The 15,646-nt window shown below is 54.1% G+C and overlaps 1 protein-coding gene across 2 annotated transcripts in view; it reads right to left on the reverse strand.

Moving 5' to 3' along the window:
* Positions 1-560: 560 nt before the first annotated feature.
* LOC137306570 (GON-4-like protein) overlaps positions 561-15,646 on the reverse strand; it is a 67,766-nt gene continuing 52,680 nt past the window's right edge. For both annotated transcript variants that reach the window (XM_067975854.1, XM_067975853.1), the window contains exons 24-31: positions 15,317-15,514; positions 14,537-14,680; positions 12,965-13,108; positions 10,902-11,015; positions 8,923-9,118; positions 5,528-6,842; positions 4,263-4,365; positions 561-2,537 (exon numbers count right to left, since the gene is read on the reverse strand). In XM_067975854.1, coding sequence (XP_067831955.1) covers positions 2,397-2,537; positions 4,263-4,365; positions 5,528-6,842; positions 8,923-9,118; positions 10,902-11,015; positions 12,965-13,108; positions 14,537-14,680; positions 15,317-15,514 — 2,355 coding nt within the window. In that variant the 3' untranslated portion in view covers positions 561-2,396. The remainder of the gene's footprint in view (positions 2,538-4,262; positions 4,366-5,527; positions 6,843-8,922; positions 9,119-10,901; positions 11,016-12,964; positions 13,109-14,536; positions 14,681-15,316; positions 15,515-15,646) is intronic.

A 15,646-nucleotide genomic window follows, 5' to 3' on the forward strand; every position in this document is an offset into this window, starting at 1 on the left:
AGTTTTTCTGAGACAGTTTGAGGTGGGAGCTGGAGATTAGCAGTAAACCTGGCGTGAAGCTCGAGGCTGATTTTGTTCCAGAACAATTGTTTTTTTTCTTGTCATAACGCCATCAGGGCAAAAAAAAACACTGCTGTTGGTTACAGAAAGGTTCATTGAAGGATTTAGTGATCTTAAATATTAATCATAACCAGTAACTGTCAGTTAGAAAGGTCACAGAACTCTTATGATTTAGCATTTTGGGCTGGTCTCAGCTTTCAAATATGCATCACAAAAAAGTCAACTTCTTCATCAGAGAGTCTAGGACTGCAGCATACTGGCAGGAGTGTAGAGGGAGCTTTACTCTGTATCTAACCTGTGCTGTACCTGCCCTGGGAGTGTTTGATGGGACAGTGTAGAGGGAGCTTTACTCTGTATCTAACCCGTGCTGTACCTGCCCTGGGAGTGTTTGATGGGACAGTGTAGAGGGAGCTTTACTCTGTATCTAACCTGTGCTGTACCTGCCCTGGGAGTGTTTGATGGGACAGTGTAGAGGGAGTACTAGACCTTTTCAAAAAGGAAACCATGTGAAAAGATTTATTGAACTATTTGACTCTTTACACAGTCCTAGTTTTTTTTAAAACACAAATGTACAGTCAGTCAGTCACTATAACTTAAGATATACAAAGGATGCATTTCACATACATATTTACAGCCACGATAGAAAGGAGACTATTGTCTGGCAACAGCTGGTGAGAAACCAATGCTGAAACTTTGCATACATCTCACACACTCTATTTACACTGTACAGCCAGCAGTAGATGGTTTTTTTCACTCTTTCCCCCTCCCACTCCCCGAAGGTGCGGTGCTAACTTACAGTACAGTAATGAGGCTTGGGGTGGGAAGATACTGGATATTTGACCATGGCTGAGTGTTGGGGCTGCTTCATTATTTTTACCACAGCCCAGGGTCGGCCAGGAATGGAAAGAGGACCACCTTGATCTGAATGGGTCAGTGCCAGACTGACCAGTGCAGTAACTCACTGAGCTATTGCCAGGGCTTGGCCAGTCTGTCCTCAATGCTGCACTGTAGCTGTCCTGTTTAAATAACACCTCCAATAACCCACACAAAACAGATACTGTTCTGAGGGGATAAGACCATTGCACTCTACGCCATCAGTACTGTAAACCCCCAGGCCTCACTGGAGAACCAGCTGGTGCTATTCTGCCAGAGAAGGGGAGAATAGTTTGTGCTCAATACAATACTTTCACTTAATAAGAAAATATATTTTAAAATTTGCAAACCATGATTATGTCTGAGGTATTCCACTGATTATAGCTGCCTCAGGGACCAATCCCTCAGGGACCAATCCCTCAGGGACCAATCCCCCAAGGCAACTTCTGTTTAAAAACTTCCACAAGCATAATACTGCACACAGCCAGAGTCAGTCAGTTGCGATGGGTAGTGGGAGTGGACTCAGCATACACTCTCTCCTAAACAAGTGGTTTCACAGCCTCCCTGCCCCCTTCCCCAGTACAACATTCATCAACAATACTGGAGGGACATATCCAGCAATCACACACAGGACCATTCACTCCCACACAGCCCACTGAATGGGTTAGCACCAGACTAAAGGTGAGGACACACAACTCTACTTTCAATCCCAGAAGCTGCGGCAGTGTTATTCACATCACCATCTCAGCCCTCGGTTACATTGCACACTCTCTCCGTGCTGCTTGTACTCCACCAGAGGGCAGTACAGACACAAAGTTCAAACCCCTGCCCTGACTGCTCACCGTCCCTGATACAGATTCTTAAACCAAGACCCATCAGTCTGTCCGCTGTCAATGAGCCTCTGTGTTCCCACCAAGTCCTTTTTATAAACTCAAAGTTTTGCGACAATCAAATGACACACTTTGAACTTCCCGCATTAAAGCTCCCCTTTAACACATGGCCATTCTTACCTCCAATAAATATGGAACAAACCAGGTTGTGCCGGCGATTAATGGTTTATGCCGGGAACACAAATCCACTTAAGGGACCCTACACCAGCACAGAGAACAGTTAGAATAAAACACTCGGAAACAAAAGGCTGTGCAAGCAAACAGCAGCTCAAGAACATCCACATGATTCCACAGACTGGATTGCAGAAATGGCACAGTTCAAAGCTCTTGCTTGGGATACCTCCATCATTTAACGCAACCCAGTACTGGGCAAAGCACACAACAGTCACGCCCTGTTAAGGAGTTCGTACCACCTTTGGTCGTTCCTTCCCTGTTGCAGGGTATTCCCAGCTCGGTAGCCTCACAACTTTCCTGCACAGGAAAACAACAGCCTAAGATCTACATCCAAGAATATCACCTCCATGAGATGTGTCTTCCACACCCCATGAGTCCAACAACCCCTAAAGGGGGAAATCAGTCTTGTTCCTCATCTGAGACGAGCAGATCTGAGAGCAGGTCTGGATTACTGTTGCTGAAAGCATCCTCTTCTTCATCAGTACTGGCGTCTCCCGAGGTGTGGAACAACCGCATGAGTTCCCGGAATCGCCGTGAAACCTAGTGAGCAGGCAGATGGCAGAGTTAGTAACCCTCAGGATACCAGACCTAGGAGTGTTTCTACTGTGTAAAAACACCCAGCAATCAACCCATTAGGAAGGGTAGAACAAGAAGCCCGTGTGCGCGCTCGTCCCGCCGCCCGTGTGCGCGCTCCTCTCATGGACTCCACCCACCCATTTACTGCCCTGAAGGAAAGTTCTGTCTAAATACTCCCCAAAGGAAATCAAACAAAACCCCAGACTATTAATACTGCTCCAAAGACACAATCCAAAATTGGCTCAGTGGCAGGAAGCAAAGGGTAATGGTTGACTGGTGTTTTTGTGACTAGAAGGCTGTTTCCAGTGGGGTTCCGCAAGGCTCAGTACGAGGTCCCTTGCTTTTTGTAGTATATATTAATGATTTGGACTTATATGTGGGGGGCTTGATCAAGAAGTTTGCAGATGATACAAAAATTGGCCGTGTGATTGATAGTGAGGAGGAAAGCTGTGGACTGCAGGAAGATATCAATGGACTGGTCAGGTGGGCAGAAAAATGGCAAATGGAATTCAATCCAGGGAAGTGTGAGGTAATGCATTTGGGAAGGGCAAACAAGGCAAGGGAGTACACAATAAATGGGAGGATACTGAGAGGTGTAGAGGGGCAGAGGGACCTTGGAGTGCATGTCCACAGATCCCTGCAGGTAGCAGGACAGGTAGATAAGGTGGTTTAAAAGGCATACGGGATACTTTCCTTTATTAGCCGAGGCATAGAATATAAGAGCAGGGAGGTTATGCTGGAACTGTATAAAACACTAGTTAGGCCACAGCTCTGGTCACCACATTACAGGAAGGATGTGATTGCACTAGAGAGGGTACAGAGGAGATTTACGAGGATGCCAGGGCTGGAGAATTTTAGCTATGAGGAAAGATTGGATAGGCTGGGGTTGTTTGTTTTGGAACAAAGGAGGCTGAGGGGAGATTTAATTGAGGTGTATAAAATTATGAGGGGCCTAGATAGAGTGGATAGGGAGGACCTATTTCCCTTAGCAGAGGGGTCAGTGACCGGGAGCATAGATTTAAAGTAAATTGTAGAAGGATTAGAGGGGAGCTGAGGAGAAATGTTTTCACCTCGAGGGTGGTGGGGGTCTGGGACTCACTGCCTGAAAGGGTGGGAGAGGCAGAAACCCTCAACTCATTTAAAAAATACTTGGATGTGCACCTAATGTGCTGTAACCTACAGGGCTACGGACCAAGTGCTGGAAAGTGGGATTAAGCTGGATAGCTCTTTTTCAGCCAGCACGAACACAATGGGCCGAATGTGCTGTAACTTTCTGATTCTAATCCCCTCCCACCTAGCAGTGCAGCAGCTATCATGTCCTGTCTCTGTAGCTGTCCCTATAATCTGTAATCCCATTCCCAACCATGTATCCATCCAGTTTGAAGGAGTTATTCAACTCAGCGTCAACTATTTGTCCCGGGAATTTGTTGGGAGGAGAAAGGATTATCAATTCTAATCTCCAGCAGAGTCACAGGTCTCTGGCTGATTTTCCCCTCTGCGGCGCTAAGGCGCAGTGCTGCTCCAGGTGAGGTCAGAGGAGCACAGAGCAGTGGGTTGACGCTGGGCCCTTCCTGCTCTGTACGGCTCGGTTACACGTTGGATTACCTTGCTGAGGTAAACAGTGAGCATCCTTTGACCAGCACTCTGCTTTCCATTCAGACCGACTGAGGCAAAGCTCAGAAACCTCACCTCCTGGGCTGACTTGCTGTTGAGCTGTTGTGCGACGGCGCTGAAGGTTTCCTGGTTGGCTCCTCTCTCCTGACAGGCAGTGAGGATCGCTCGATCTGCCTCCCTGCACAGAGAAAGCACACTCCCCGAGTTACAGATACACGCAACTCCTTCAATCCACTGTGACACTGTGTGGTTAAAATAGGGGGCACGACTCAGCATCGCTCTTCCCCTTTTTGTTGTGCTCACCCTGGCAACATCATCATTGCTGGGACTGGAAGAGAGCCCAGTGTTTGCATGTGACCTGTGAGGGCCTGACGCTGAATGAAGCTCCCTCTATACTGTCCCATCAAACACTCCCAGGGCAGGTACAGCACGGGTTAGATGCAGAGTAAAGCTCCCTCTACACTGTCCCATCAAACACTCCCAGGGCAGGTACAGGGTTAGATACAGAGTAAAGCGTCCTCTACACTGTCCCATCAAACACTCCCAGGGCAGGTACAGCACGGGTTAGATACAGAGTAAAGCGTCCTCTACACTGTCCCATCAAACACTCCCAGGGCAGGTACAGGGTTAGATACAGAGTAAAGCTCCCTCTACACTGTCCCATCAAACACTCCCAGGGCAGGTACAGCACGGGTTAGATACAGAGTAAAGCGTCCTCTACACTGTCCCATCAAACACTCCCAGGGCAGGTACAGCACGGGTTAGATACAGAGTAAAGCGTCCTCTACACTGTCCCATCAAACACTCCCAGGGCAGGTACAGGGTTAGATACAGAGTAAAGCTCCCTCTACACTGTCCCATCAAACACTCCCAGGGCAGGTACAGCACGGGTTAGATACAGAGTAAAGCTCCCTCTACACTGTCCCAACAACCTGCGTCAGCCCCAAACTTACAAACTCACCTACACCAGTGTGACACCATTTCTTCTTTTCCCACATTTTTGAATGAGACTGCCAATTGTGAATGAGGACAGTTTTCTTGTGGGACCCTTACAGCTACCAGAGATGAGTTCTTTTATGCCATCTGCCTGGGCTGGGTTGAAACTTGGGTCACGTAGAAGGCCGGTGTCTAACTCACCAACACTGAAGCCTGCAATTGTCCCCCTGCACTCCGTGGCCCCTGTTAGGGTACAGGCAATGGCCAAATGGGGCTCGCCCACCATCTGTCATGCAGCTACCAGTGATAGAGCAGCAGAGGTCGAGGAGCAGCACCCACTCTTGTCGTGTAGCAAGAGAGAGAGGGAGGTGCTTTCATTACCGAGTTAGTCAGAATGTTCTTACCTCGTCCACAGCACCACCCGCTCCCCCGTGGAACTGAGCCGGCTGTTCATGGCACAGACTGCTGCCTGGGACTGTCCATACTGCTCGTCTCCCTCCCCTGTGCACTCGTCTCTGCTCTCCGTCTGATGGAGTCCGAGCTCTGAGCAGCTGCCAAGAAAAGGTTGTTCTCTGCCGCATTCCATCGTCTCGCCAGTCCCTCCGCTGCCCGGCAAGGGGGCTCTGGCCACTCTCCCCACCTCTGGGCTGCCCGTTTCCCACAGTCCTCTGGAATGAGGTATACCGGCCGTGCGTGCTGCAGGTGGATCACGATCAGCAGGTCTCTGACTGCAGCCGTCCCGTGATCCTCTGTGAGCCAGAGTCAGCTCCACATCCATCCGTGGGAGATCAGCCAGTTTCTGACAGGTCATGAAGCGGACCTGCGCGCTGGCAGAGGCGAACTTCACCGCCACGCGGCCACCTGTGTGTCTGAAGCGCTCTCTGTAGGTGGATCCAGTCACAGTGTCCAGCACACAGGGTCCCCCGTCCGGCCTCCTGCCTCTCCGTGCACCCATCTCAGAGGGCGACGTGACCCTCACAGGCGCAGCTCCACCATCTTGCATCGTCACGGCGAGATCGGCTTTGTGTCCTGCTCCTCGCTCTGTGCCGCTTCTCCCTCGCGTGGCTCCTTCCCGTGATTCACTCCGCCCAGTCGCGATACAGTGCGAGCAGCTTCCTGCCGTTGCCTCCATGGTGCTCACCTGCTCCAGCCTTGGGTTCGATGGGTTTCGTGTCCCGCGCGCCTGCCTTTTGTCCTCGGCACCGTAAGCTTCACTTACTCCTGGTGATGCGCACTGTGGTGGTGACCCCTTCTCTGCTGTGCCCCTGGCCGCTCTGCGCTCTCCCTCCGAAACCTCCTGCGCACCAGCTGCCTGGCGGATCTGTCCATTCTCCCGGCTTGCCGATTCCCGCTCCTTCGCCCTGGCTCCCGTCTCCGAGCAATCGGTGTTACCGGAGCAGCTACCTCTCCTCCTGTCCAATTCCTGGCTCCTGCCGTTGGAGATGGGGTTGAGTGGAGGGGACGAGCCATCGGACAGCACCTCCCCCGCCATCTCCATCTCCTCCAGCCCCTGGATGTCACCGCTCTCTCCCTCACTCGAGGGGCTCTGGGTCTCGTCAGCGGATCCCAGAGGGGACGTCGGCACCTCGTTCCCCGTTTGTGAGACTCTGTTTTCATTCTCATCCCCCTCCTCCAAACGACACCTGTTTGCTGGGGGCGGAAGATTCCTCCACAGGATTGACTCCTCACAGGCATTCAAGCCTGGGCACGTGTTACTACCTGCGGAAGAAGCAGCCACACGGTGATGGGATGTCCTACAAGATACGGTGGTGGCTGAGAGAGATTCTCAGCGGGCCTGCGCTACAGCTGGGTTATATGTTCCTTTAATCCTATTGCCTCCTCTCCTGAACATGCCGATTCTCACTGAGCTCCGGGCACCTCACCCAATGGTCATGTGTGAGCCTAGTGAGTGTTTGTAGGCTATTGTACTGTACAGGGCATCACAGTCAATCCAGTGCTGTTCTCACCCAAGGCCACTATTTGAAGAAGAGCAGGGGAGTTCTCTCCGGTGTCCTGGGGCCAATATTTATCCCTCAACCAACATCACTAAAACAGATTATCTGGTCATTATCACATTGTTGTTTGTGGGATCTTGCTGTGCACAAATTGGCTGCCGTGTTTCCTACATTACAACAGTGACTACACATTGGCTGTAAAGCTCTTTGGGACGTCCCGAGGTGGTGAAAGGTGCGAGAGAAATGCAAGTTGTTTCTTTTTCACCCAATGTCCATAAATGTACTTTACATCGGGGGTCACTGGATGGCCAATAGGAGCAGGTACCCTGGTGACTTCTTTCCCCTCCCCTGGTCCAGGGACACGGAGGCCGATCGCAGCCCCTACTATTGACCCCAACTGAGATATGGGCTGACACCACAGACCAGGGATCATCCCAAGACCTGCCTGGTTCAGTATCACTCCGGGCACCCCACTCATCCACTGTCCTTTCTGCTGCTGGAAAAAGCAACAAACCCACTGACACAACCAACCATCAAACACGCTCCACTCCCACCCCCAGAAAACCATGGCTCTGGGTACATTCAGCGCCCAGTGTGGGACTGGGCCACACTGACCGCAACAGCCCCAGTTGCGATCCTGGTTTGTGTGAATCAGCTGATCTCAACTGGGGCAGTGGAAGGGGCTGTTGGGGGGGGGGGGGTCGGCAGCAGCTGCCCAACACGCTGCACAGACTTCAGGCACACAGGCTGTGATGCTGCCATGGTCAAATAGCCTGCAGTCTAGGCTCAATGAGGAAGAGTGATATATACGAACATAAGAGGAGGAGTAAACCATACTGCCCCTCGAGCCTGCTCCGCCATTCAATCAGATCATGGCTGATCTTTGACCTCAACTCCACTTACCTGCCCGATCCCCATATCCCTTGATTCCCCCAGAGTCCAAAAATATCTATCTCAGCCTTGAATATACTCAACGACTGAGCATCCGCAGCCCTCTGGGGTAGAGAATTCCAAAGATTCACCACCCTCTGAGTGCAGAAATTTCTCCTCATCTCAGTCTTAAATGGCCGACCCCTTGTCCTGAGACTATGCTCCCTAGTTCTAGACTCTCCAGCCAGGGGAAACAGTCTCTCAGCATCTACCCTGTCAAGCCCTCAAAGAATTTTATACGAGCACTTGAGTGAGGCTGCTCATGGACCTGTATCCCAGGAGACCGCACTTTGGGAGAGGCAGTCAATATGGGAAAGTTGAGACACTGATCAGAGATTCGGACTGGAATATGGAAGTGGGGGAGAGAGGAAGGGGGTGGGGGGAAAACAGGGAGAGATGGAGGGGGTGGGGGGAAAGAGAGAGGGGGAGGGGGGGGGGAAGACAGGGAGGGAGGGAGGGGGGGGAAGAGAGAGGGGGAGGGGGGGGAAGAGAGAGGGGGAGGGGGGGGAAGACAGGGAGAGAGGGGGGGGAAGACAGGGAGAGAGGGGGGGGAAGACAGGGAGAGAGGGGGGGGAAGACAGGGAGAGAGGGGGGGGAAGACAGGGAGAGAGGGGGGGGGGGAAGACAGGGAGAGAGGGGGGGGGGAAGACAGGGAGAGAGGGGGGGGGGGGGAAGACAGGGAGAGAGGGGGGGGGAAGAGAGAGGGGGGGGGGGGGGAAGACAGGGAGGGAGCGATGACGACAGCTCCTGTTAAAGGGACACAATGGACAAGGGGGTCTGCCTCCCGCACTGTCATTTCCATGACCCTCTCACCCGCTCGAGTTCAGAGGGAGTGATTGTGACTCTCTCTCCCCTCCCTGGACTGTAACACACAACTGGTGCACTGATCAGAATAATAATGTTCACACACAGACCTGAGGCCACAGCTCCACGGGGTGAACCATCCTCACTGTTGGACCCCGGGGCCTGAGAATCCTCCCTCTGCTCCGGATATTCCTCTGTGGGGTCTCCACCTTTCCCGGGATCTTTAAGCCCCGGTTGTGGGCTCCAGTCCTCCTGCGCACCTGTGCTCACCGAGTCTTTACTCTTCGATGTTTTGGCATCCAGGCTCTGGGGGAAGAAGCGAAGTCAACAGCAGTAATGGAGCAACAACTTGCACAGCCCAGGGACTGGAGTTAGAGAATGGGCCTCCACAGCCCAGGGACTAGGGGATAGAGAATGGGTCTCCACAGCCCAGGGACTAGGGGATAGAGAATGGGTCTCCACAGCCCAGGGACTAGGGGATAGAGAATGGGCCTCCACAGCCCAGGGACTGGAGTTAGAGAATGGGTCTCCACAGCCCAGGGACTGGGGGGTTAGAGAATGGGTCTCCACAGCCCAGGGACTGGGGGGTTAGAGAATGGGTCTCCACAGCCCAGGGACTGGGGGGTTAGAGAATGGGCCTCCACAGCCCAGGGACTGGGGGGTTAGAGAATGGGTCTCCACAGCCCAGGGACTGGAGTTAGAGAATGGGTCTCCACAGCCCAGGGACTAGGGGATAGAGAATGGGTCTCCACAGCCCAGGGACTGGAGTTAGAGAATGGGTCTCCACAGCCCAGGGACTAGGGGATAGAGAATGGGCCTCCACAGCCCAGGGACTAGGGGATAGAGAATGGGCCTCCACAGCCCAGGGACTAGGGGATAGAGAATGGGTCTCCACAGCCCAGGGACTAGGGGATAGAGAATGGGCCTCCACAGCCCAGGGACTAGGGGATAGAGAATGGGCCTCCACAGCCCAGGGACTAGGGGATAGAGAATGGGCCTCCACAGCCCAGGGACTAGGGGATAGAGAATGGGCCTCCACAGCCCAGGGACTAGGGGATAGAGAATGGGCCTCCACAGCCCAGGGACTAGGGGATAGAGAATGGGCCTCCACAGCCCAGGGACTAGGGGATAGAGAATGGGCCTCCACAGCCCAGGGACTAGGGGATAGAGAATGGGCCTCCACAGCCCAGGGACTGGAGTTAGAGAATGGGTCTCCACAGCCCAGGGACTGGAGTTAGAGAATGGGTCTCCACAGCCCAGGGACTGGAGTTAGAGAATGGGCCTCCACAGCCCAGGGACTGGGGGGTTAGAGAATGGGTCTCCACAGCCCAGGTACTAGGGGATAGAGAATGGGCCTCCACAGCCCAGGGACTGGGGGGTTAGAGAATGGGTCTCCACAGCCCAGGGACTAGGGGATAGAGATTGGGCCTCCACAGCCCAGGGACTAGGGGATAGAGAATGGGCCTCCACAGCCCAGGGACTGGGGGGTTAGAGAATGGGTCTCCACAGCCCAGGGACTAGGGGATAGAGAATGGGCCTCCACAGCCCAGGGACTAGGGGATAGAGAATGGGCCTCCACAGCCCAGGGACTGGGGGGTTAGAGAATGGGTCTCCACAGCCCAGGGACTAGGGGATAGAGAATGGGCCTCCACAGCCCAGGGACTAGGGGATAGAGAATGGGCCTCCACAGCCCAGGGACTGGGCCTCCACAGGGGGTTACGGAATGGGCCGTCCACCTCTGGAACTGGAATTTCAAACCCAGCCTAGACCAATGAGGGTCTCCTGTCCCAGCCAAGTGTCCTCGCCTGATGTCCACCCACATGCCCTTCCCAGCAGGGATCCCGGGGGACAGTGATCTGGAGAGGGAGCCCTGGCTCATTTTCTCCCAGCCTGGGGTGGGAGGGGAGCACTGGGGCCAACGGTAAATTTATTTCACTAACCCCGCCCCCCCCACAAACTGAACCTCACATTCCTGCCTTCAGGGAGAGTGAGTGATCGCAGAGAACTCAGGCAAGAGCCCCCCCCATATCAATCACCCTGCTCCAACCTACAGCCAGTGATAGAGAGCTGTGACCACGCTCCCCACTACCTTATCGTGCGTGTGCCCCTCTCTCCGCCTTTTGTTCCTGGGGGGCGGTGGCATTTTCTGCAGCTCCTCCTCCTCCTCGAGATCCGGAAGCACAACCTCCTCGAACCCGTCAAACTGCAGACACAAAGCAAACAGGTTACTGAGTGAGGCCCAGCAACAGTCCATCTCTCCCTCGGGGACTGACGGTCACCGCTCACCGAGTCTCCCTCGGGGACTGACGGTCACCGCTCACCGAGTCTCCCTCGGGGACTGACGGTCACCGCTCACCGAGTCTCCCTCGGGGACTGACGGTCACCGCTCACCGAGTCTCCCTCGGGGACTGACGGTCACCGCTCACCGAGTCTCCCTCGGGGACTGACGGTCACCGCTCACCGAGTCTCCCTCGGGGACTGACGGTCACCGCTCACCGAGTCTCCCTCGGGGACTGACGGTCACCGCTCACCGAGTCTGCCTCGGGGACTGACGGTCACCGCTCACCGAGTCTCCCTCGGGGACTGACGGTCACCGCTCACCGAGTCTCCCTCGGGGACTGACGGTCACCGCTCACCGAGTCTCCCTCGGGGACTGACGGTCACCGCTCACCGAGTCTCCCTCGGGGACTGACGGTCACCGCTCACCGAGTCTGCCTCGGGGACTGAGTCGGCAACAAGCTCGTACTGACGCACATGTCTTGGACCCAAAGGGACCCCGTTTACCCCCTCCCCCTTCACCGAGGGTTGTTGCCGATTGGACATTAAAGGAGTGCCGATCGTGGGGTTGAGCCCACACTAAGTGATCAGCAGGCATTAGGAACGCCTCGCACAGTGTAACTCACCTTCAAACACGCAACCATCCTCCTGCCCCACTGAGCGTGGTTCCATCCTCCTGCCCCACTGAACATGGTTCCATCCTCCTGCCCCACTGAGCGTGGTTCCATCCTCCTGCCCCACTGAGCGTGGTTCCATCCTCCTGCCCCACTGAGCGTGGTTCCATCCTCCTGCCCCACTGAGCGTGGTTCCATCCTCCTGCCCCACTGAGCGTGGTTCCATCCTCCTGCCCCACTGAACATGGTTCCAGGTCAGGATGGCTTGGTGGGGAGATGGTGAGTGTCCCATCTCACTCCTGACTGGAGATTTGTAGATGGGGAAGAGGCTTCGAGGGGGTAAGGGGGTGAGTCACTCAGCATGGAGCATCCAGTCTCCGACCTCTCCGTCCTGCTATTGTAGCCACGCTGTGGCTCTGATGTGGCTGGTCCAGTTCAGCTCCTCCCCCAAGATGTTGACAGTGGGGGACTCAGCAATGGTGGTGCTGATAAAGGTCATGGGGATGTGGCTGGGTCATTACCTGCCACTTATCAGCCCAAGTCTGGATATTATCCAGGACTTGCTGTACACTGGAATGAGCTACTTCATCAGAGGAGCTGAACACTGAGAGCACCAGCAACAACCCCACTCCTCACCTTATGACGGAGGGAAAGTCATTGATGAAGCAGCTGAAGGTAGTCGGGCCTAGGACACTGCCCTGAGGAACTCCCGCAGCAATGTCCTGGGGCTGAGATGACTCCAACAACCACTACCTTTGCGTCAGGTGTCACCCGAACCACACTTGGTGGAACACTGCCGTGATGTCGAGGCCAGTTACTCTCACCTCTCCTCCAGCATTCAGCTATAGCTGGAACAAAACTGTGATGAGATCAGTGAACTCAGACTGGGGATAGCGAGCGCTCGAACCTGGGGTCCACCTGGTCTAGGGCTGGGTCAGGCAGCACATCTGCTCACTGTGTTTGAGGGGGGTCCAATCAACAATTAATTAAACAGCTTTTTTTTTGCAGCGAGGAAATGCTGAGATTCTAATCCACCATCGTTTCCCCTGCTCCCATCGCCCTGAGACAATCAGCCACAAAAAGGGGGCATGGGTCAAGGGTCTTCTGTCCCCCAATATTGTGGGGTCGGAGGGGGGGGGCACACCTCCACTCCCCTTTGGGGAACCCGTTTGTTACCCCACCTCGTTCCCCCCCGAAACACACACCCTGCGCCCACCACCCAGCTGTGGCTATGGTCAGACACCCCGGTCCATGCCCTCACCTCGTATTCCTTGTCCTCGGTCCAGTTCACCTCTTCGAAGTCGCTCATCCTGCTGGCCGGAGGCCGCAGCTGCTCGAAGAACAGAGAGAACTCGTCCTGGAGGTGGTGATGGCCCTTCAGCAGCTGCCACACCTGCACCTTCAGCTTCAGGGGGACAGAGGAAGAAAGGTCAGCAGGCAGGTCGGAACAAAGGAGAGAGAGGGGAAGGGAAAAAGAAAGCTATTTTAAATCTGCCATTTTTTTAAAAAACTTGTGAATATTTGTTCTGGAGGCACCAAGTGTCAGCATCAAACATTCCCAGGGCAGGTACAGCACGGGTTAGATACAGAGTAAAGCTCCCTCTACACTGTCCCATCAAACACTCCCAGGGCAGGTACAGGGTTAGATACAGAGTAAAGCTCCCTCTACACTGTCCCATCAAACACTCCCAGGGCAGGTACAGCACGGGTTAGATACAGAGTAAAGCTCCCTCTACACTGTCCCATCAAACACTCCCAGGGCAGGTACAGCACGGGTTAGATACAGAGTAAAGCTCCCTCTACACTGTCCCATCAAACACTCCCAGGGCAGGTACAGCACGGGTTAGATACAGAGTAAAGCTCCCTCTACACTGTCCCATCAAACACTCCCAGGGCAGGTACAGCACGGGTTAGATACAGAGTAAAGCTCCCTCTACACTGTCCCATCAAACACTCCCAGGGCAGGTACAGCACGGGTTAGATACAGAGTAACGCTCCCTCTACACTGTCCCATCAAACACTCCCAGGGTCGGTGATTGGTGCCCCAGGTAGAGACTCAGGGCCCTGTTGTGTGGGGCCCGGATGATGCACTCACTCACTGAGCCATCAGACGTGTCCCTGATGAAGTGTGTGTACAGGAGGCAGTGGGTCGAAGGGCCGTTAACACCTCCGGACTTAAAGGAGGTGTTATTTGAAATCCGCGGTTTTACTCACTCCTCTGTACAGTGAAGCAGATGCACAGGAATGGTGAAGAGCAGAGGGGGATTCACTGTCTCTCCCCTCCCTGTCCAGCACAGCCTCTATTAGCACATTATCACAACCACAGCTCAGGGCACTGCAAACCCGTAACCTCGCCCAGAAACAACCTGCAACTCTACAGCGCCTTTCACCACCTCAGGACGTCCCAAAGCCAGTGAAGTACTTTTTGAAGTGTAGTCACTGTTGTAATGTAGGAAACGCAGCAGCCAATTTGTGCACAGCAAGATCCCACAAACAGCAATGTGATAATGACCAGATCATCTGTTTTAGTGATGTTGGTTGAGGGATAAATATTGGCCCAGTTTACCGAGGAGAACTCCCCCCTGCTCTTCTTCCAATAGTGGCCGTGGGATCTTTCACGTCCACCTGAGAGGGGCAGACGGGACCTCAGTTCAATGTCTCATACGAAAGACGGAACCCCTGACAGTGCAGCGCTCCCTCAGTACTGCACTGGGAACGTCGGCCTGGATTATGTGCTCAAGTCTCTGGAGTGGGGCTCGAACCCACACAGAGGCGAGAGAGAGAGAGAGAGTGGGACCACTGATCCACGGCTGGGCGCTGTACCCCACCTCACCTCGGCCACGTCTGGCGGAGAGCAGACCATACAGCTCTGCAAGGCCTTGATGATCTTCTGGTGATGAGATGGGTTTTCGGCGAAACAGATCTCGAGCTGGCGAAGGAACTTACGGCTCTTGTCGAACGCTTGCTGCTCCTCAAACTGAGGGAAAGAGACAACAAAACACGGAGACGGAGCAAGGGAATGGATCAGTACACGGATCAATGGGGATCATTTCCTCCCACTCCCCCTCCCGCTCCCTAACGTACTGCCTCTCGCTGGGGTGCAGCTTCTCCGGGCCCTGGCTGCCCCGTGGGCCTCTCACCCAAGTATCTATTCTTCACCCGATGTGTCCTGGGTACGGTATATTACTGGCCTGGACTCGTAATCCAGAGAACGTGAGTTCAAATCCCAGGGCAGTTTGAGAATTTTAATTCAGTTTGAAAAATCTGGAATTAAAAAGCTGGTCTCAGTAAAGGAGACGGTGAAGCTGGCGGATTGTGTAAAAACCCCAACTAATGTCCTTTAGGGAAGGAAACCTGCCGTCCTTACTCGGTCTGGGCCTATATGTGACTCCAGTCCAATGTGATTGGCTTTTAACTGCCCTCTGAAGTGGCCTAGCAAGCCACTCAATTCTATCAAACATTTACCCCACCAGGGCAACTAGGGCTGGGCTGTTGTCCCTTACGTGGGAAAAATCCCTCCGTCTGTCCCTCATACTCCTAAATTCCTCTTTCTGAACCGGTATTCCCTGGGATTTGAACAGTTGGTTAATTCCCTTCCGCCTGCTGCTCTCACCAGTCCGCACTGCAGAGCCTGTTCGGGTAAAAGGAAGGCCGCAAAGTCCTTCAGTAACTGTGGCCACTCCCGGATGATGTCGCACAGGTCTCCATACAGGTCGACCGCGGTCCGCTGATCCGGGTTTGTCTCAAAGTCGTACAGTATCCGCAGGAACTCTTCATACTTCCCAGGAACGTCCTGCAAAGCCTCCCGCACCTGGGGAGCGACAGGAAACAAGCCGATGATCAGCCAGGAGTGAAAATGAAGGACAGCAGGCCAGGTAATCCAACTGAGATCCCACATTCCGGGGGAGGTAAACGTACCTGAGCTGGGCAGGTGAGGGTGGGG

Source organism: Heptranchias perlo, chromosome 44 (assembly GCF_035084215.1).
Source record: "Heptranchias perlo isolate sHepPer1 chromosome 44, sHepPer1.hap1, whole genome shotgun sequence".
NCBI classification, from domain to species: Eukaryota; Metazoa; Chordata; class Chondrichthyes; order Hexanchiformes; family Hexanchidae; genus Heptranchias; species Heptranchias perlo.